General features: G+C 54.1%; 1 protein-coding gene across 3 annotated transcripts in view; it reads left to right on the top strand.

Annotated features, from left to right (window-relative positions):
- The window catches only part of LOC133340775 (CDK5 and ABL1 enzyme substrate 2-like), a 31079-nt gene extending 10140 nt beyond the window's left edge, over nucleotides 1-20939 (top strand). For 2 of the 3 annotated variants that reach the window (XM_061549163.1, XM_061549162.1), the window contains 7 exons: nucleotides 9937-10014; nucleotides 10789-10897; nucleotides 13389-13602; nucleotides 14234-14343; nucleotides 16162-16268; nucleotides 17070-17277; nucleotides 17666-20939. In XM_061549163.1, coding sequence (XP_061405147.1) covers nucleotides 9937-10014; nucleotides 10789-10897; nucleotides 13389-13602; nucleotides 14234-14343; nucleotides 16162-16268; nucleotides 17070-17277; nucleotides 17666-17806 — 967 coding nt within the window. In that variant the 3' untranslated portion in view covers nucleotides 17807-20939. Of the gene's footprint in view, nucleotides 1-4581; nucleotides 4675-9936; nucleotides 10015-10788; nucleotides 10898-13388; nucleotides 13603-14233; nucleotides 14344-16161; nucleotides 16269-17069; nucleotides 17278-17665 lie in introns of all 3 variants that reach the window. The other variant, XM_061549161.1, reaches the window with a different exon arrangement.

Raw genomic sequence — 20939 nt, 5'->3', positions numbered from 1 at the left:
AAGGGCACCTGGATATTTGACACCAATCCCCTCACATCCGACTTGTCACCTTCCCCCAGTCACCTCTGATTGGCACGGTTGGCTCCGTCCGGTGGAAAATAAGTGCATTCGTGGAGCCAGGCGCCGTGATAAAATCTCCGCCGCACGCCACGACGAAGCCCGGCGGCTGCTCGTTGGCGATGCGATCGGGGGGGGGGGGGGGGGGGTGTGAGAAACTAATTACAAACCATAAACTAATTTTTTATTTTACGAGGTAAGGCCCCACATCTATCCAGCACCTTTTCAGAAGCGACCGGGCCAGCACAAATTACAGCTCATTGAAGTGGGCTTATCATCATCACGTGGAAATGTCTAGCAGCCAAATACTCACTTAAGCGCACGCTAATTATGAATGTGGAGGGGAAAAACCGGAGGACCCGGAGAAAAATCCATGCGACCACGGGTAGAACATGCAAACTCCAAACAATGCAGCAGGCGTCGAGGTCGTTATCGAACCCACGAACCTCCTGCACACCAGGCGAGGTAGTCAACATCTCCTCGCCACCATGGCGTCCGTGAGAAACGCCGGGCCGGTCCTCCGACCGAGGGCGGGAATCGGTGCGTCCACCGGGCGTTCGACATCGCGAACACGCAGTCCCTGCACCGGCGTTGCTGCAGTTGCGTAGCATCGCGTGGTGGGGGTGGGTGGGTTGGTGGGTGGGGGGCGGGTGGGCGGGACCCCCCACCCACCTTGCTGTAGACCCTGCCTCCCACCGGAATTCCTCGTCAAAGGAGAAGTTGCCGCTCGCGTGAGCGTTGGTTTGTCGTGTCCACAGCCCTGCAGAGGCAGCGGCGGAAACTCCGCTTGGCCGTTTGCGGGGGGGGGGGGGGGTGCGTCCGTAGGGACAATCACCATTGGTTGCCCCCCCCCCCCACTAAGCGGTACCCGTTTAATCTACCCCGGAGAGGTGATGAGCCGAGTCACCCCCCCAACCGGGAGTTGAACTCACAACCTTTCAGACTACGAGCCGCTGAGTCCGTGTGGGTCGATATCTACACCAGTGGATGGCAGACTCAGAAAACTTGATTTGTTACTGGAGGAATCCGATGACCTATGAGGCTGTTTATTTTCGCAGATGCCCAGTCGGGGCATGGGGTCAGAACGTTAGGACAACAAACACAATACACAAACACGATAGGGGTGCAATGTTTGGGAAAGGTTAAAAAGTCACGTGAAAATATATATATTTATACAATCAAACTGAATTATCTTGCCAGGTCAAGTCCACTGGCCATCATAAATGACATCACGTGTAAATTTACAGCGGCAGCCAAAATACTCGCTAAGCACGTGATGTTGTTTCTAAACGTGGAGGGGGAAAAAACGGAGGACCCGGAGAAAGAAAATCCACGCGACCACGGGGAGAGAGAGAGAGACACGCAAAGTTCACACATACAGCAGGTGTCAGGGTCGCGATCAAACCCACGACCTCCTGTAAACCAGGCGAGGTAGTTGACATCTCGCCACGGCGACACCCACAGCAAGGCTGGCATGGTGGCCAGTAGATGGCAGTACAGCAAAAAGCTTCGCAATGTGATCCCCTCCACGGGGAAAAATCCCACGGCTTGAAAAGAATCCGAATATTTATTTGTACTGGAGGAATCCGATGAGCTATAAAGCTCTTTTTTCAAAGATGACCAGTCGTCTCGCAGATGTCCAGTGAACATGAAAAGGAACTGGCGCAAGCATGCGATGCATGAACCCTCAAGAAAGTGTGGATCTCCTACAACCCTCGTCTTCCTTGATCCATCACCCTTTTCTCCAGCCTTGCCTCTGCCCTGCACACCGCTGGCATGGCACACAGCTGATGCTGCTGCTGTCCATGTTGTGTCTCTCCTCTCGTTGCTTGTCTGTGCCCTCCCTCCCCTCTCCTGTCGAGGAAGGAGGTGTCTCGCTAACAGCACTCGCTCCCGACTATTCGCGTGGTGGACGGGATCTTTGTCTTCTGCAGTTGTCCTTGTAGAGCGCACGCACGCACGCACACATGCACGCATGCACGCACGCACGCACGCACACATGCACACATGCACGCATGCATGCATGCACACATGCACACATGCACGCATGCATGCATGCACGCATGCGCCACGCTTCAGCGGCGACGTTAATGTGAAGGTGAAGTCGATTCCATTGATGAGCGGCCATTATTTGATTTTTAATGTGTGGAGCGGTTGCCCGATCTCTGGCCGCCATGAGCCCGGCTACGCATTACCCGAGAGTTACGGGTTGGTTATCAGGTCCGCCGTGCTCGAGTGAGCCGCGCGTGCGGGGAACGTTGTGGCGGAGTGGCGGCACGATGGTTAGCCACGCACTGCGCTACGAACCCGGCGAGCCGAGTTCGATTCCCGCTCGCTCGCGGCCACCGACACCACCGGTGATGATTGTCTGACTGGTCCTGGGGCCTTCCCCTTGGTCGACTCGGCCTCAAATGAGTACCTGGTGCAGTGTGTAAACATCGCCGCTGGGGAGACAAAGGCGGCCGGGCGTGGTGCTGGCCACCAAACCCTCTCGTGTGCCGCGCGGTGCCTTCGTAGTTGCTCGCTACCAGCACTTGCCCCCAACAGCCTGTTCAGGCTACACGGGGAACTTTGTCTGTGGGTGTGTGGAACATTAAACCCATCTTTCACAATACTGATGAAGCTGATAACAGTATCAGTTGTGTGGGTAGCCACTGACCCTATGGTCAACAAAAATAAAAAAAAAGATCCCCGTGTAGCCTGAACAGACTGTTGGGGCAAGTGCTGGTAGCGAGCAGCACCTATAAAGGCCGGAGCGGCACACGAGGGGGTGGGTGGCCAACACCACGCCCGGCCGCCTTTGTCTCCCCAGTGGCGACATTTTCACACTGCACTAGGTACTCATTTGAGACTGAGTCGACCGAGGGGAGGCCCAACACCGGCTCAGATATTCGTCACCGATGTTGGTCGGAATCTAACTCTGGTCGCAGGGTTTGTAGCGCAGCGCGCTGACCGCTGCACCGCCGCTCCCCACGCGCGCGCACACACACACGTGCTGAGCTAAATCAAAGTGGCCGTTAAAAAAAATCCAGCCACCAGCATTTCAGAATCAGAATCTTCATCTGGACCGGAGGAATCCGACGAGCTTGCTAAGCTCTTCTCCACGTCCGTACAGTCGCCGCGCATTGCTTAGTTTCCACGTGATAATTTTTGTAGGCCCCCACTGTCGATCCACGGCTGGACGAGTCCCATCCCCTACGCTGCGTCAACCACTGGGGGTTGTTCGACCGTAATTGGCGCCACGCTGGTCACTGCGGCTTGGTGAGAAGGGGGTGGGGGGGTGGTGTTAATAGATTCGAGCCAGATTGCGGATGCCTTGGCGAGGCCAAATCATGGATTGGCTCCGGCTCTGCAGGCAGCCGGTGGGCGAACCGCCACCCGGCCACGTCCGCCAGGGGCCTCGCGCTGGCGTGGCTCGGATGCCACGCCAGTGGTGAAGTCGAAGGTGATGCCCCCAAAAATGAATTTGTGGGAGCGTCACGATGGCTAGGAGATGTTGACTACCTCACCCAGTATGCAGGAGGTCGTGGGTTTGATCACGACCCTGACGATGCCTTCCTGTATATTGGAGGCTGCAAGTTCTCTCTCTCCCCGTGTTCGCGTGGATTTTTCTCTGGGTCCTCCGGTATTTTGCCCTCCACATTTAGAATCAACGTCACGCGTTTCGAGTGTTTGGCTACTCCTATAAATTTCCACGTGATGACGATAAGCCGCTCCGTTGGGCTATCATCACGTGTGGCCGAAGTAGCTTCTGAAAATAAAAATTAGTTTATATCATGGGACCTTTTTGTCAGTACCAAAGTATGAAAAATAAGAAAAGGTTTTACCCTTTTCTGGCAATAAAACAGGAGGTGTTAAGATGCTCAAACATCAAATAGCTGCTCACCCTGAGCTATTAATGCCCTGATAGTGCATTGCCTTTGTAGTGTTCACCTTGTGGCGTTCTCTGGTCTGACATTGGTGGTAGTGAGACTGGGCCATGAAGAAGCCTGCTGTCTCTGGTGTAGGCCAATCAGTTTCAAAGACAATGCCATCTGTTATCAGAGCCATGTTTGTTTGCATGTTCACCACAAGTACAGTGTGTGGTTAATGCAGACTTGATTCCTTGCAAAAGGTATAATCGTTTTGGCGTTTGAACATCTTGACACAACTGTTTTATTGCCAGAAAGGGTAAGAAAAAACGTATTGTTAGTTTTTCATTGCACAAATACAAAGATCCCCCATATAGCCTTAACAGACTGTCAGGACAAGTTCTGCTAAATCCAGCTCCTATGAAGGCCTGCAAAAAAAAAAAATAGTTTAGATTGCTTGTTTGAATCGGGGGTGGGCGACGGTACGGTGGGGCGGTGCGATTAGCGCGATCGCCTCCCCGCGGGGCTCCGCTCGACGGGCCAAGGGTTGTGTAGCGTTCCCCTCGTGTGTGTGTCCCCCCCCCCCCCCCCCCACTAAGGCGCTCTCCGTCTCCACGGACGTCACCGGTGTCGTTATGGGCCCCCCTCCCTCCCCTCCCCCTCCTCCCCACAGGTGCCGCCGCACGTCTGGCTCCCCGCCCGGGCGCAGCGGGCGGACGCCTCACTTTGTAACGAATTTAAGGCAGCATGACACGAGCAACGGAAGGTGAAGCCTGCCGGGTGGGCCCCGGTAGCGGGCCGGGGGGAGGCAGCTGTGGCAGCCATGACGGCCGTGGCGGCCATGACGCCCCCCTTGTTTCCGCACTTGCTTCTCCTGTCGATCGCTCTCTCGCTCTCTCTCGCTCCGACCTCCAGCTAACAGCAATCTGAAGCTTCGCTTAACCCGCGCGGGGTCGGCCAGGTCTCGAAAGGAGGTGGCTGCGCAGAGCAGGAGGGGGGTGCAATCCAAGGCCGCGCCGAGTCGTCGGCGCTGAGATGCCGAGCGTCTGTCACGGGTCTCAGCCGCCCACGATGTAAAGCGGTCTCTGGGCCCGGTCATCAGCGACTCGCACAGAGACCTCACATAGAGACCCTTAGACTCGCATAGAGACACATAGACTCACATAGAGACCCGTAAACTCCCATAGAGACCCGTAGACTCACATAGAGACGCATAGACTCGCATAGAGACCCGTAGACTCGCATAGAGACCCATAGAAGCACATAGAGACCCATAAACTACATAGAGACTCATAGTAGCAAATCCAGATCCATAGAACACAGAGACCCATAGAAGTACATAGAGACCCCCGAAGACTCGCATCGACCGGTTGTGATGGAACTGGGTTTCCAAGTGTCAACGAGTTGACGATTCTAAGCGCGTCTCCGTTGACGGCACAAAAACGATATGGCATTCGGTTTAGTTCGGCACTTAATTTGGCTGCGTTCCTCTTCTGAGATTGAACAGTTGTCGATTTGAGCGGTGTCTCGACAAACATTGCCCTCGGCCTCAATTTCGGAGCTTTGCCCTCGGCGGCAGAGCGGGGGGGTGGGAAAAGTGCCGCCCCACTAAATCCGCGTGCGAACCAGGGGTGGGTGGGGGGGGGCCCGTTTGTGAAGAAGGGAAGCTCGGAGGTAGCTCTGCGGTGTCCGCTCCGCAGACTGTTCCCTGGCGTGGAGGGGTCTGCGCCGCCGCGTGCGTGGCACAAGCGGGGCGGGTTCGTCGTCCCGTGACGATGCATCGCCGATGGCGCAACCGAGACGGACTGAGAGGGAAAAATGTTTATATGCAGGGTGCTTAAAAAAATGCTAACACTTACATGGGACTGTCGTTTTTAATGGAAAAAGAATGGACAAAACACTGTAATATGATAACAAATGTATGTTAATAGCTTAAAAAAGTTCACCATCATTGTCAACACGCGCCTGTAATCTTCTCCAGGTGGTCTCCAGAGCACGGAAGCACATTTCTTGTGGTGTTGTTGCAAATTCTAAGAAGTGTTTTTGTAAGCACCCTGTATATACACAGTAGGTTCTCGATTATCCACGTGCAGTTCTCTTAAGCCCAAATTAATAACCTAAAAACAGCTATGCATTGTTATTCTTGGAGATGTTTATTTATAAGTAACACGGTGCTTAAATCGAACAAATATGTTACTCCGGCTAATCCTAAATCCACGTGATCGCCGCTTCAGTAGAGTAGTTGCAATATCTTTACAACGGTGGGGTGGAGTTTGATTGATGTTGATTGGCGTGGCTCTGCTATCATCCACTGAGTGGGCCAAGTCCTCTGTAGGGGAGCAGCAAAGTGTCCTCGCCGAGCTGGCGCATCGATCGGTCGACGTTCGTATTCGTTCTAAATGTATACCCCTATATTTGTGGTTTTTGGCATAGAGATCCGCAGAAAATGTTGAAATTGTTGGATTATCCGCGATTTTGAATTATCCACGGCCGTCCTCCCTATCATTGGCGCCAATAATCAAGAGGTATTAATTAAAAATAAAGTAAAATTGGACGTCGGCACACCTTCCCCACTGCACGCAGCCAGCGCGGACTTTGTGGGAGCGATGCTGCCGCCTCTCCCCTCTCCCTCCGCCCTTCCCCCCGCCGTGAGCCGCGGCTCTGTCACCACAACCCCGATCCTTGCGCCGAGGTTTGCAGCGGTTCGTCGCGAGAAAAGCCTCCGCCGTCCGCGAGCCGTCGCTTCCCTCAGACTGCTCAAATCCGCTGCCGAATCTCCCTGTCTGTCGCCACAACCCTGATCCTTGCGCTGAGGTTTGCCGCGGTCTGTCGCGAAAGAAAACCTCCGCTAATCGCGAGCTGTCGCTGCTCTTGCTCAAATCCGCTGCCCAATCTCCCTGCCGTGAGCCGCGCTCTGCCGCCAAAACCTCGCTAGACGCGAGTGGCGCAACACGTTGGCAGTCGAAGGCCGTCGCGTCTGCTCTGCCGAGCGCGAGCCACTGCCTGGGGGCTCCATGGTGGCTCGGAGATGTTGACTACCTCGCCTGGTGTGCAGGAGGTCGTGGGTTCGATCCCGATCCTGACGCCCTGCTGTATGTTTGGAGTTTGCGTGTCTCTCCCTCTCTCTTTCCCCGTGGTCGCATGGATTTTTCCTCTGGGTCCCTCTGTTGAAGAGTATTTGGCTGCTATGAATTTCCACGCAGGAAAAATACTTTTTTTATTGAGCTGTCATTTGTGGCCAGGTCGCTCTTCTGAAGAAGAGCGTGGTAACTCAGCGGGGACTTACCTGGTACAAAATAACGAAAAATTGTTTATAGTTTTAGTTGTGCCCAGAGAAGGAACCTTTTTTTATTAAATCGCCACCTTGTTGTGACGTACGAATCGTAAAGCATGGGACGGTAGCGGAGTGAGAAATGGGTCAAAGGTCGAAGAGCGACACAAAAGACAAAGACCCCCTTAACAGACTATTGGGGCAAGGGCTGCTAGGGAGCACCTATGAAGGCCGGCATGGCACATAACAGGGTGGGTGGCCAGCACCACGCTCGGCCGCCTTTGTCTCTCGAGTGGTGATGTTTGCACACCACACCAGGCACTCATTTCAGGCTGAGTCGACCTAGGGGAGGCCTAGGACCAGTTCAGATAATCGTCACTGGTGTTGGCCGTGAGCGGGAATCAAACTCGGGTCACCGGGTTCGTTGCGCAACGTAGCACTAAACGCTTACACTACCGCTCCATGCACGCACACACACTCGCACCCACCCGCACACGCACGCACACGCACTCGCACACACACACTCGCACCCACGCACTTGCACGCACACGCACCCACGCACGCACACACACACACACACTCGCACCCACGCACACGCATGCACGGGGTTCCGCTGACCGTTGAGGAAGAGCGCGTGAATATTCACGGAGTGGAAGCCAGGGGGGGACACCTAGAGACCAAATGGTAAACCCACTGTGGTCTGCGCTCCTTCAGCGGAGGAGGAGGAACAACGACACTCTCTCTCTCTCTCGTCGTGGCAGCAGCAGCAGCAGCTGGACCTCCACATTGACACCGACATCCTGAACAACCACCACCACCACCACGCATCGCTGCTGCTGCTGCTGCAGCTGCCATCGTGCGCGAGAATAGAATAGAGGGCATTCAGGCACTGACCCTTGTGCATAGCGTGCTGCAAACGAGGGGGGGGGCAGGGGGGATGGGCACGTTTCCCATAACGTCTCTCTGTTGTGTAAACCTTAACCCTCCCCGGCGTTATTGACGAACCCTCTGGGCTTTTCGTTGGCCGCGCCTGTGCCCCGCTGCCAACGTGGCGGCCGCATCGCCGGCCTCGCCGTCGCGATCGCGCCGCACGTACGGGGGAAGCAGAATCAGAGGATCTTCGTCCTGGAGGAATCCCATGAGCCTGTGAAGCTCACTTATTTCAGAGATGTTCCAGTCGGAGCAGCAGCAGCAGAGAAGAGAGTGATTCACTTGTGCCCCCCCCTCCCACCGCCCCCACCCCCCAGCCAACGTCGATCCGGCACAGCGATGAATCGTCGTTGAGAGACCGGCGAGCCGCCTTCCTGGCCGCGCCCGCGGGTGAAGGTCCCCACCTCGCGCCGGGAGCACTGCACCCGCTTTTCTCATCTCTCCTCCCGACGTGCAAATTAGGCCCCAAGCACACTGCACGTGCCTGATGATTGGCAGTCCGCGGGAATGTCTCGAGGACCGTGGTCGAGCGGCACCGCCGATCTGCTCGCACGGCCCTGCGCGTTGCCGTGGGGCCTCTGCCGCTCGTTGCTCACTCCCTCGCAGCTGAGCTCCACCTCCTCGATCATCACCACCACCATCAGCATCATCATCACCACCATCAACATCATCATCACCACCACCATCAGCATCATCATCACCACCATCAACATCATCATCACCACCACCATCATCACCACCATCAACATCATCATCACCACCACCATCAGCATCATCATCACCACCATCAGCATCATCATCACCACCACCATCATGACACGCCTCGACCACCACCGTCGCAAGCCTTTGCCACTCGCATCACCTTACCACTATCATCATCATCACCACCGCCACCACCGCCATCATCACCACCACAGCCTCGACCATCACCGTCGCACGCCTCCCACCACCATGGCAAGCCTCCATCAACACCACCGCCGCCGCTGCTGGCAAGGGGGGGTCTGTTATGAGGGGGGTGCGGGTCTACGAGACCTGCAGCAGTTCGTTGGCAGCGACTGCTCCCGCTGTTGCATTGAGGCACTGGCTTAGGAGACGGACTTTGCGGGGGGGGGGGGGGGGGTGCTTGGACAGGGGACTTGTGTGTGCGTGCGTGTGTGTGCGTGTGTGTGTGTGCGTGCCTTCATAGGTGCTCGCAAACAGCACTTGCCCCTAAAGTCTGTTAAGACTATATGGGGGGTCTTTGTTGTGTGTGCGTGTGTGTGCGCGTGTTAGGAACCCGATGACCCGAGTTCGATTCCCGCTCACGGCCAAGACCAGTGACGATTAGCTAAAGCGGTCCTGGGCCTTCCCTAGGTCGAGTCAGTTTCAAATGAGTACCTGGTGCGGTGTGTAAACATCGCAACTGGGAAAACAAAGGCGGCCGGGCGTAGTGCTGGCTACGCACTCCCTCCTGTGCCACAGTGCCGACCTTCATCGGTGCTACTTGCGAACGGCACTTAGCCCAACAGTTTGTTTGAGTCTACAACGAGGGATCTTCGTCTTGTGTGTGTGTGTGTGCGCGCGTGTGTGTGCACGCATGAGTGTGCGCGCATGTGTGTGTGCGTGAGTGTGTGTGCTGCGTGTGTGCGTGCATTTAACCCGATCCTGGTCCGATGACGTGTGCGTAGGTCATCGGTTTTTCTTCCGATTCCATTCTGATGACGTGTGTGTGTGTTTAGAGTTCATAGTCGTACCCTCGTCTGTCTCGCCACCGTGTCCCTCTCCCCCCCGCCCACCTCTCTCTCTCTCTCTGACCCGTCCTGGACGACTCCCCCCGTGGCCCCGCAGGATAGTGCTGATCAGCGCCAAGCGATCGTTCTGCACCGTCTTCTCGGTGCTGCCATACCGCGAGGGCACGCACCTGGGGTGAGCCGCCACGCCGCCACGCCGCCACGCCGCCACGCTCGCCGCTCCAGCCAGGAGCCGGGAGCGGGGAGCCCACAACAGCACCGCGTGCTCACACTCGCTCTGTACCAGTGTGCCCCCCCCCCCCCGCCATCACATTGTGGTCCCTAAACCCACAGCACTTGCACCTGCAAACCCATAACACCATGGTCTATAAACCCCTGACACCAGGGAGTCCAAACCCATAACACCATAGTCTATAAACCCATAATTCCTGGGTGTGACATCTCACAGCACCTGGGTCTGTAACCCTGATACCGATGCCTCTTAACTCGTAATCTCTGGGTACGTGTCACCTGGTTCCAGTGATCAATTTCAGCTGGGTCCGACTGATTCGGCGAGCCATGAAGTATTTACACACCCGGCACACCGCAAACGGTAGACCATTGAACGCCTGTGGCGACCTGTCACTTGCTTACTGCAGTCAACCAGCAACTGGGAATTCATATTGTATCACCTAAGCGCAAGATTCTGTATCCGTGTAGCGAGCTGTCAGACTGCCCCGTGCCATATGTATATTGTATATTGAACTTTTTTCGCACCGTACGCAGCCAACCGTTGCTAATCAGAGGTGCGGGGGTGGAAGAACAACAAACTAAACACGAAAAGCAGTTTCAAAGAAATGTGTCTTCAACCCGGGCTTCATAGGCGCCGCTCACTAAAAACACTTGACCCAGCAGTCTGCTTATTCTATACGGTGGGGGGGGACATTTGTCTTGGTGTGTGTGGACGCAGCGAGGTGCGGGCCGAACCCGGGAGGCAGAGGCATGCATCCGGGGGTGTCCCCACCTCCACGGAGATGGTGATGGGCCTGGAGGGCGTGGAGCTGGGAGCCGATGGCAAGGTATCGATGCTTGTACAGACAAAGATACCCCGTTTAGCCTTAATGGACTTTTGCGGCAGGTGCTGTTAGCGAGTACTTACAACTAAACTACTATAAACTATTTATGTTTTGCCAGGTAAGGCCCCACTGAGCAATGTAGCTGTTTTTCAGAAGCGATCTGGCCACATATGAGAGCTCAACGAAGTGGCTCATTGATAATTGTTTTTTTACCCTTTTATCTGGCAACAAAACTGACACCTTTTTTTTGCATTATACCTGCAGTCATAATGCAAACAAAAAACATAACTGATAACGTATGCACTGTCCTTGAAGTTGATTGGTCCACACCCGAGACAGATTTCCTTAGAGCCTAGTCTCACATGGTGTTGGACCAGATGACGCCAAAAGGCGCACAACTCTTATTTTGTTATTCTTTGGTTCTTTCGGTAAAGTCACGTATAAAGAAAAAATAATAAATTAAATAATAACATACGACGTTTCGATTGCAACACAAGCAATCATCATCAGGTATAATGAAATAGCGACATAAAATCTAACCAGAAAAAATTATAGACAGACATATGAGCAGACAGATATCACCAAGATACACACAGCGGGCAACACAGGTACAGGGAGGGGTGATCGTCTCTGTGGGGTGGCCTTAAATAGACAGAGGGGGGCGGAGGCAGCCTCCGCCCCCCTCTGTATGTTATTATTTAATTTATTATTTTTTCTTTATACGTGACTTTACCGAAAGAACCAAAGAATAATTCCTGCAGTCACGAAAGCTCCAAAGTTCATATTTTGTTACTGGCAAATGAGGTTCCAATGGTGTAAATGCTTACCCCGAGCTCTCATACTCTGATGGTGCATTGTGCATTGTCTTTGAGTTGTGCGCCTTTTGGCGTCATCTGGTCCAACACCATGTGAGACTAGGCTCTAAGGAAAGCTGTCTCGGGTGTGGACCAGTCAACTTCAAGGACAGTGCATACATTATCAGTTATGTTTTTTGTTTGCATTATGACTGCAGGTATTGTGGTCTATGCAAACATGACTCCTTTTTTAAAAAAAGGTGTCAGTTTTTTGTCTGCCAGATAAAAGGGTAAAAAACAATTATCATATTTTGTTACTGGCAAATGAGGTTCCAATGGTGAAGTGGCTCATTGTGTGAAAATTTATAGCAGCCAAACTCTCTCAACGTGTGATGTTTATTCTAAATGTGGAGTTGCCTGGTTTGTAGCGCAGTACGCTAACCGCTGCGCCACCGCTCCCCATACGCACACTGACAGACACACACACCGCGTTACAACAATGCTCACACGCGCTCGCGCTGGTCATGGTGGTTGTGGTCGTGGTGATGATGATGCTTTTGATAATGGGAGTGTTGGTGTCGGTGAAGATGATTATGTTGATAATGATGGTGAAAGTGGTTTTGCCAGTGATGGTCTGGCCAGTATCGATAATGACGGTGGTGAGGATGATGATAATGTATGTACGTTGAACTTCTTTCGCACCATACGTAGCCAACTGTGCTAATTGGAGGTGCGGGGGAAGGGCAACAAACTAAACACAAAGAGCAGTTCTAAAGATAAATTAGTTTTCAAACTAGATGATTTGAAAGTGCATAGCTCCAGTGGCTTCCTAATAGCATTCCAGATGGTCGCAGAAGCACATCTAAAAGCGCGGTGCAATGATGCAGTGACCACCGTCTTTGCCCAGCGGTTAGCCAAAAGCCACCGCCGCTACTGCGAGGATGGCCGGAGTTTGCGCGATGGTTTATACTCTTTGACGAGGTCGGCGAGGTATCGTGGTTCATTTGTGGCAAGAACTTTGTGTGTAATGATGATGATGGTAGAGTTGACGATGCTAGTGGTGGTGATGACGATGATAACAGTGATTATAATGATGGCGAAATTGCTTTTGACAGTGATAGTGGTAATGATGATGATGGTAGAGGTGGCGATGCTGACCATGGTTGTTGTGACATTGGTGATGATGATGAAGATGTCGGTGATCACAGTGATTATTATTATGATGATGGTAAAAGTGGGTTTTTGGATTTTTACAGTGGTGGTGTGTATGGTAATTATGGTAGAGGTGATGATCAGGTTTCAGTTTCATGTATTAGGTATAGCCCAGTGAGCCATGTGGCTCTTGACTCGGGTGCAACCGCAACAAACAAAAACATGAACAAGAAACATCTTAAAGTGACTACACGCAACAGAAACATCCAGGAAAAACAGCAAAAGTCTTCCATAAAAAAACACCGAATATCAACGCTGTGTGCTAAAATCCCTGTGGGATGCAAGTCAAACAATACCAACCATAATACAATTTATACTAAAGTTATCACGCTAACTCTGTACTTCAACAAACAAAAAAATATGATGATGGTAGAGGTGGCAGTGATGACAATGGTTGTTGTGAAGATGCTGATGACGACGACGACGGTGGTCTTGAGGATTCGTGACGAGCGTGCCCCCCCCCCCCCCCCCCCGTGTGCGTCGTACAGACCGTCTCGTACGCTCAGTTCCTCTTCCCGACGTTCGCCTTCCTGGGCCGGAGGGGCGATGCGCCGCCGCCACTGCCAGGGGTGGGCGGTGGGGGCAGCAGCTCGGGGCCGCAGCCCCTGCAGCAGCGCAACAGCACGGGCCGCAACCTGGCCCTGTTGCGCCAGGCCACGTTCGAGGGCCTCAAGCCCAGCAGCCCCGCCGCCGTGGAAAGCGGTGCGTCTCAGCGGGGGGCGCGGGGGGGGGGGGCATGGGCGGGGATGGGTGGTACGGGCGGGCGGGGGTGGGCATGGGCGAGGGAAGGGGGAACGGGCAGGAGGGGTTGCGCGGGGGGGGGGCTCTGGCGGGGGGGGGCATGGGCGAAGGGAGGGGGGTTGGGCGGGGGGGCACGGGCGGGGGGGGGGTCAAAGGGCAGGGTGGTGAAGTCAGGTGACTGCATCAGGAGCAGTGAAGTGTATTGCTGGGATGTCTCTTTTGTATCGCCGTGATGTTTACTTTGTGGATTGGGGCATTGCGTCGTTATACATTGTTATGGTCTGTTCTGGATGACCAGTCTCATACTGCTGAATAATTTTTTATTTTACATTTGTGCATCATCAGGTCTATCCGCATCTACTGCTGCCATCGTTTGTGCAGTGGATGCGGTTTAGGGTGGACCATGAGCAGCTTTGTGGAAGACTAAACCCAGGGATCTTCTGCGTTTAGGTCTTTCCTGGGTTAAAAACAAGCGGAATACATAATAGTAATAATAATTCGGAGTATATATTGGCATGGCGCGGCCTGGCTTTGCACCGCTGTGCCCCGTCGGTGTGGGACTCACAGCGAGAGCCGTGTGACCCCCGTGCAGGCCTGGGCCTAGATGCCGTGGAGTTCCTCGAGTACAACCCCAACCTCCTGGAGGACCCGCAGTGGCCGTGCGGGAAGCACAAGCGTGTGCTCATCTTCCCCTCCTACATGGTACGGTCCGATCTCACCTCCTACTTGGTATGGTCCGATCTCATCTCCTACATGGTATGCTCCGATCTCACCTCCTACATGGTACGGTCCGATCTCACCTCCTACATGGTATGGTCCGATCTCACCTCCTACATGGTATGGTCCGATCTCATCTCCTACATGGTATGGTCCCATCTCACCTGCGACATGGTATGGTCCGATCTCACCTCCTACATGGTATGCTCCGATCTCATCTCCTACATGGTATGGTCCGATCTCACCTCCTACATGGTATAGTCCCATCTTACCTATATCGGCAGCATAATGGAACTTTCAGAGATACGAACAAACCTGTTCGTATGACCAGTTGCCTGTTCGGACCGAGAGTTGGAAGTTCAAACTCCGTGCAACAGATGGCGGTGATGGCATCTACATCAGCAGAACATGAAGAACCAGTGGCATTTACATCTGCAGAACATGAAGAACCAGTGGCATCTACATCTGCAGAACATGAAGAACCAGTGGCATCTACATCTACAGAACATGAAGAACCAGTGGCATCTACATCTGCAGAACATGAAGAACTAGTGGCATCTACATCTACAGGAAATTATACAACTTTTAAAGTTATTCCCCATGTTTAGTGTACACGCCATACAACATGTTTGGAATCGACAGGAGTAAAGTTGGACTTACGAACCTCTGGAACCTAACTCATTCGTAAGTAGAGCAGTCCCTGTATAATGTAAGTATTTAACTATAACATGAGAGCTGAGCTTTAGTTAACACCTGGCGATGCTGGATGTCATCTTCACGAAAACGTTTGGCTTGCTTTTCAACATTATCCAGGGTTTTCGCTGATTCAATCAAAATCAATTGGCGAATGTGGCCATTGTCATAACAACTTGATTTGGATCAAGTTGTTTGGGATGGCGGAGGGAACAGCTAACGTTAGACCTCTACGCGATCCAAGCCAAGAGACACTGATGGTGGATCATAATGCCACTAATCAAAGGATGGCACGGTGTTTTTTAATCATTCATTCATCGCGTTCATTGTCACCACCGGCGCCATGATCAATCCACTGCTGGATGAAGGCCACCCCAAGCCATATCGTCGTATTTAGTTTGTTGTCCATACCACCCTCTCCGCCGCTGCACCTCCGATTAGTACGGTTGGCTACGTATGGTGCAAAAGAAGTTCAACGTACGTAACGTACACACCGTCAGCGCACAGTTCTTGACCACCAGTGGGCATAGTCAGGCCATGCAGAGGCCCCTGGAGACCCAGGAGGTGGGTGGAGGGGGGTGCCGCATGCCACGTCGAGGGGTGGGGGAGGGCGGATTATTCATTAATTGTGGGGTCCTCTCCTGCGTGAGACCCAAAGCAAATGACCATAAACTAAAACTATTGATTCTTTTTTATTTATCAATGTAGCTCTTTTTCAGAAGTGACGCTGGCTATATGATAGCTCAATGAAAGTGACTTTTCATCATCATCATCACGTGGAAATTTATAGCACCTGCCAAATACTGTGAACGCGTGATGTTGATTCTAAATGTGGAGGGGAAAAACCGGAAGACCTGGAGAAAAATCGATGCGACCATGGGGAGAAGCGAGAGAGAGAGACACGCAAACCCCAAATATACAACAGCAGGCGTCAGGGTCGAGATCGAACCCACGACCTCCTGTAGACCAGGCGAGGAAGTCAACATCTCCTAGCCACCGTGATGTTAACCCCCTTTGCTCTGGGTCGCCCTGGGCACAGAACCTGCTGTGCGTGTGATCCTGTGACAGTTTTGTCGGTGCCCCCCCCACCCACCGTGTACCCCCACACAGACGACGATCATCGAGTACGTGAAGCCGTCCGACCTAAAGCGTGACATGAACGACACGTTCCATGAGAAGTTCCCGCACATCAAGCTCACGCTGAGCAAAATCAGGAGGTGAGTCTCACCCCACCTCCCTCCCTCTGCTCCGTCCCTGCCTGTCCTCCCTCACTGCCTCCCTCCAACCCTCTCCTCCCTCTCTCCATCACTGCTTCCTTCCCTCTCCCTCCCTCTCTCCATTACCGTTTCCCTCCCCCTCTCCCTCACCTCTGTCCCTTACTTCCCTCTCCTCCCTCCCTGGAGTCTCTCTGGGCTCTCCTGAGGCTCGGGGGGTAAAGGAAGGCCGTTGGTTGTAACGCGGCTCGGCCTCTCGTGACCAACACCACGGCTCGCTCCACTGGGTCTCCGACCGTGCGCGAGTGGGACGCGTATCCCATCCGTGGGCCGCGTCGAGTGGAGGAGGGAGTACGACACAACGTGCTGCTCGCGTTGCGTTGGAAACCCTCTGAAAGCCAAAGCACTTGCCCCAACAGTCTGGTAAAGGCTATACGGGCGAGGTATGCTTGTCTTTGACACGCGTGTGTGTGAGCGGCAGTGCAGCGGTTAGCGCTACGCTGCGCTACGAACCGGGCGACCCGAGTTCGATTCCCGCTCACGGCCAACACCGGTGAATATTATCTAAATTTGTCCTGGGCCTCGCCCTAGGTCGGCTCAGCCTCAATGAGTACCCGGTGTGGTGTATAACACCGCCGCTCGGGAGACCAAGGCGGCCGGGCGTGGTGCTGGCCACCCACCCCCTCGTGTCCCGTTTCCGGCCTTTCGTAAGTGCTCGCGAGCAGCACTTGCCCCTACAGTCTGCGAAGGCTACACGGGGGATCTTTGCATTATTATGTTTGTTGTGTGCGGCGGTGGCGGCAGCCTGAAGCGCGAGATGCGCAAGATGGCGCTAGAGGAGTGCGCGCTGGAGGAGTCGACGGTGGCCGTGGCGTTCGTCTTCTTCGAGAAGCTCGTGCTGCAGGGCAAGCTCAACAAGCAGAACCGCAAGCTGTGCGCCGGCTCCTGCCTGCTGCTCGCCGCCAAGATCAGCAGCGACCTGCGCAAGCCGGAGGTCAAGAACCTCCTCGACGTGAGGACGCAACGCGTGCATCACAAACATCACCCCCCCACCCACCCCCGTGTAGCCTGTAACAAGATTGTTGGGAGCAAGCGCTGCTAGCGAACAGCGGCACCTAACGAAGGCCGGCACTGTGACACACGAGGGGGTGGGTGGCCAGCACCACGCCCAGTCGCCTTTGTCTCCCCAGTGGAGATGTTTACTACATACCGCCCCCAGGTACTCATTCTAGTACGCTGCCCCCCTCTGCTGCCCCCCTCCGATACCCCCCCTCCGCTCCCCCCCCCCTCCGCTCCCCCTCCACATCCCCTCCACTCCCCCCCCTCTGCTGCCCCCCTCCGCTCCCCCTCCACTCCCCCTCCACTCCGCTGCTCTCTCCCCCCACCCTTTGTGCCACCAGAAACTGGAGGAGCGTTTCCGCGTGAACCGCCGTGAGCTCATTGCGTTTGAGTTCCCTGTGCTGGTGGCCCTCGAGTTCAGCCTCCACCTCCCCGAGCACGAAGTGCTGCCCCACTACCGCCGCCTCGCCAGCCACGCCTGAGCCGCCCGGGGGGGTGGGGGGGGCGGGGGGGCCGCGGGGGACCGGAGTCGCCTCTGCAAGGTGCTGTCCCTCCAGAATCGGAGAATCGGAGTATTTATTATTTATTCTGGAGGAATCCGACGGGCTTTCAAAGCTCTTCTTCCACACGCGCCCATTAGGGGCGCGGTGAGGAACGCCGAGGGGTGATGCGGAGCCCAGACCCTGCCCCACGGGATGGTGAACCGTGAGTCCCTGTGCAGGCCTGGTGCAGGCCTGCTGCAGGCCTGGTGCAGGCCTGGTACAGGCCGGTGCAGGCCGGTGCAGGCCTGACACGTGTGGGCAGTCCCGGTGAGTTGGTTCGGTTCCTCCGCCCCCGCTCCCCCCGCCGAGTATTTGCAACCGCGGGAAAAGAAAAAAATAAACTAACATTCCTTACCCCGCGGGAAACCAAATCGTTACGCCGTCCATCGTGACCGTCCCGTGTTTGGTCTGCTGCCCGGATGGGCAGGCGCTACAATCCGCCCATGTGAGGGATGCGCGCACCAGCTCCGCCCGTGCATTTTCCACCGCGACGATTCCGGCCTGCCCTCGGTGAACCGACGTGGTCAAACATTCTGGTTAACCGACGTGAACCATTCTGGTGAATTGACGTGGTGAAATATTCTGGTGAACCATTGTGGTGAACCATTCTGGTGAACTGACGTGGTGAAATATTCTGGTGAACCAGTGTGGTGAACCAGTGTAGTGAACCGACGTGAACCAGTGTGGTGAACCAGTGTAGTGAACCGACGTGCTGAACCAATATGGACCGCCGGTGCCAATTGGTGCCGTAGGGTGGTGATGGGGGCTGCTAATCCCACCTTGCCTCCCCCCTCGCCCTGTGTCTGTGTGTTGGCGCCCATCCGCGTGCGTCGCCCGCGGTCACATGGGAGGCACCCCCCCCCAACCCCCCCCCCCAACCCCCTGACCCACTCCCCCCCCCTCCCACATTCAACCCCACGAGCCCCGCGACCTTGGTCCGATGTACATATCCTGTCGCGGCGCGTTTGACGCGTCGCGCTCCCGATGATGATTGTGCGCCCACGCGCCCCCCTGAGTTTACTCGCCAGTGCCAGCTTAGACTCCTACCCGCTAGCCTCGCCCCCCCCCGCCCCGCCCCTCGTGTTCGCTGCTCCCCCCCCCCCCACACTGACCCCCCCCCCCCACTATCTCATGCAGCAGGCGATCGACGGTTCCGCTCGCATCGTGCATGGGGGTCGTGCACGCACACAGACACGCATCAGCGTTACCAATCCGTGTCTGTGTGTGTACACCGCTAGAGCTACTGGAGCCCGAGGCCAAAAGAAAGTATGCTACTTGCACCGCTGTAGACTCCTGATGCCAGTGTAGAGATCGCTAGTTGTTCCACTTTAGACTCTACTAGAGTCTGATGCCAGTGTAGAGATCGCTAGTTGTGTCACTATAGACTCTACTAGAGTCTGATGCCAGTGTAGAGATCGCTAGTTGTTCCACTTTAGACTCTACTAGAGTCTGATGCCAGTGTAGAGATCGCTAGTTGTGTCACTGTAGACTCTACTAGAGTCTGATGCCAGTGTAGAGATCGCTAGTTGTGTCACTATAGACTCTACTAGAGTCTGATGCCAGTGTAGAGATCGCTAGTTGTGTCACTATAGACTCTACTAGTGTCTGATGCCAGTGTAGAGATCGCTAGTTGTGTCACTACAGACTCTACTAGAGTCTGATGCCAGTGTAGAGATCACTAGTTGTATCACTATAGACTCTACTAGAGTCTGATGCCAGTGTAGAGATCGCTAGTTGTGTCACTGTAGACTCTACTAGAGTCTGATGCCAGTGTAGAGATCACTAGTTGTATCACTATAGACTCTACTAGAGTCTGATGCCAGTGTAGAGATCGCTAGTTGTGTCACTATAGACTCTACTAGAGTCTGATGCCAGTGTAGAGATCACTAGTTGTCACTATAGACTCTGCTAGAGTCTGATGCCAGTGTAGAGATCGCTAGTTGTGTCACTATAGACTCTACTAGTGTCTGATGCCAGCGTAAAGATCGCTAGTTGCACCCGCAAGGCCCTCGTGACTTGATTTATGACTCGGGACGGTGCAATGGGCCACAGGTGCTGCCACCGTGGTCTTACGGGAAGCAGCCCGATGGCCCTCTTCGTGAAATGTGAGAGTTTTGGGAAAAAAATTAATGACCATAATAATTAATGTTGCAAACAAACTCCTTCATGCATTCACTTGGGGCTGAGCTGCCAGGATCCTCGGGGATGTGGGGCCAAAGTGCCGCTTCCTTCCCGGCTTTGGGATTCGACCTGGCCAACAGCAGCAGCGTGCTTTAGCTAACAAACCTGGCCAGTAGTTTACACTTTAGTGAACACCCCTGGTGCATACAGCATGCTTTAGTGAACACACTTGGCCAGTATATTACACTCAAGCTAACAAACCTGGCCAGTACAGCATGCTTTAGCTAACACATCTGGCCGGTAGTTTACACTATAGCTAATAGACCTGGTGCATACAGCATATTCTAGCTAACACACTTGGCCAATATCATTCGCTTCAGCTAACAAACCTGGCCAGCGCAAACTTACGTTTAGCTAACGCACCTGCAAAGTATAATACACATTAGCTCACACAGCCGGCGCGTACCGCATGCATTAGCTAGCACAAGCGGTGTGTACCGCATGCATTAGCTAGCACGACCCGGTGCGTACCGCATGCTCCAGACCACGCACTGCAATGCAGCGCAGTGTTGTGAACGGAACTCTGGCTGGGCCTCCATAATAATTGGGAATGCTTTAAGCCTGAGCCTTGGCTTTGCGCCCTATCTTGTGCTCGCGTGTTTTTTGCGTGCAATTTAGTGCAATTAGTTAACGTGTTGCCAATTGCAGACGGTTGGAATATATAATATATACGAATGGCGGCGCTCTGTATGTACACGCCCTGACAATGAAATTAATGTGAACAATAGGAATGGGTTTAATTATATATAAGAATCAGATCTATATATAAGTATATTACAAGTTTTATATGTATAGAGAGAGTATATAAGTATGCGATGCATCTCAATTTTGACTGGAGCAGGTGGAGCTAGCAGAGGGCGCTGTCGCGTCGGTCTCCGCTACGCTTTGTACG

This window comes from Lethenteron reissneri, chromosome 10, assembly GCF_015708825.2.
Source record: "Lethenteron reissneri isolate LAM-NWPU_2019-01 chromosome 10, ASM1570882v1, whole genome shotgun sequence".
NCBI lineage: Eukaryota > Metazoa > Chordata > Hyperoartia > Petromyzontiformes > Petromyzontidae > Lethenteron > Lethenteron reissneri.
The sequence above is the reverse complement of the archived record's forward strand: the minus strand, read 5'-3'. Positions and strand labels throughout refer to the sequence as shown.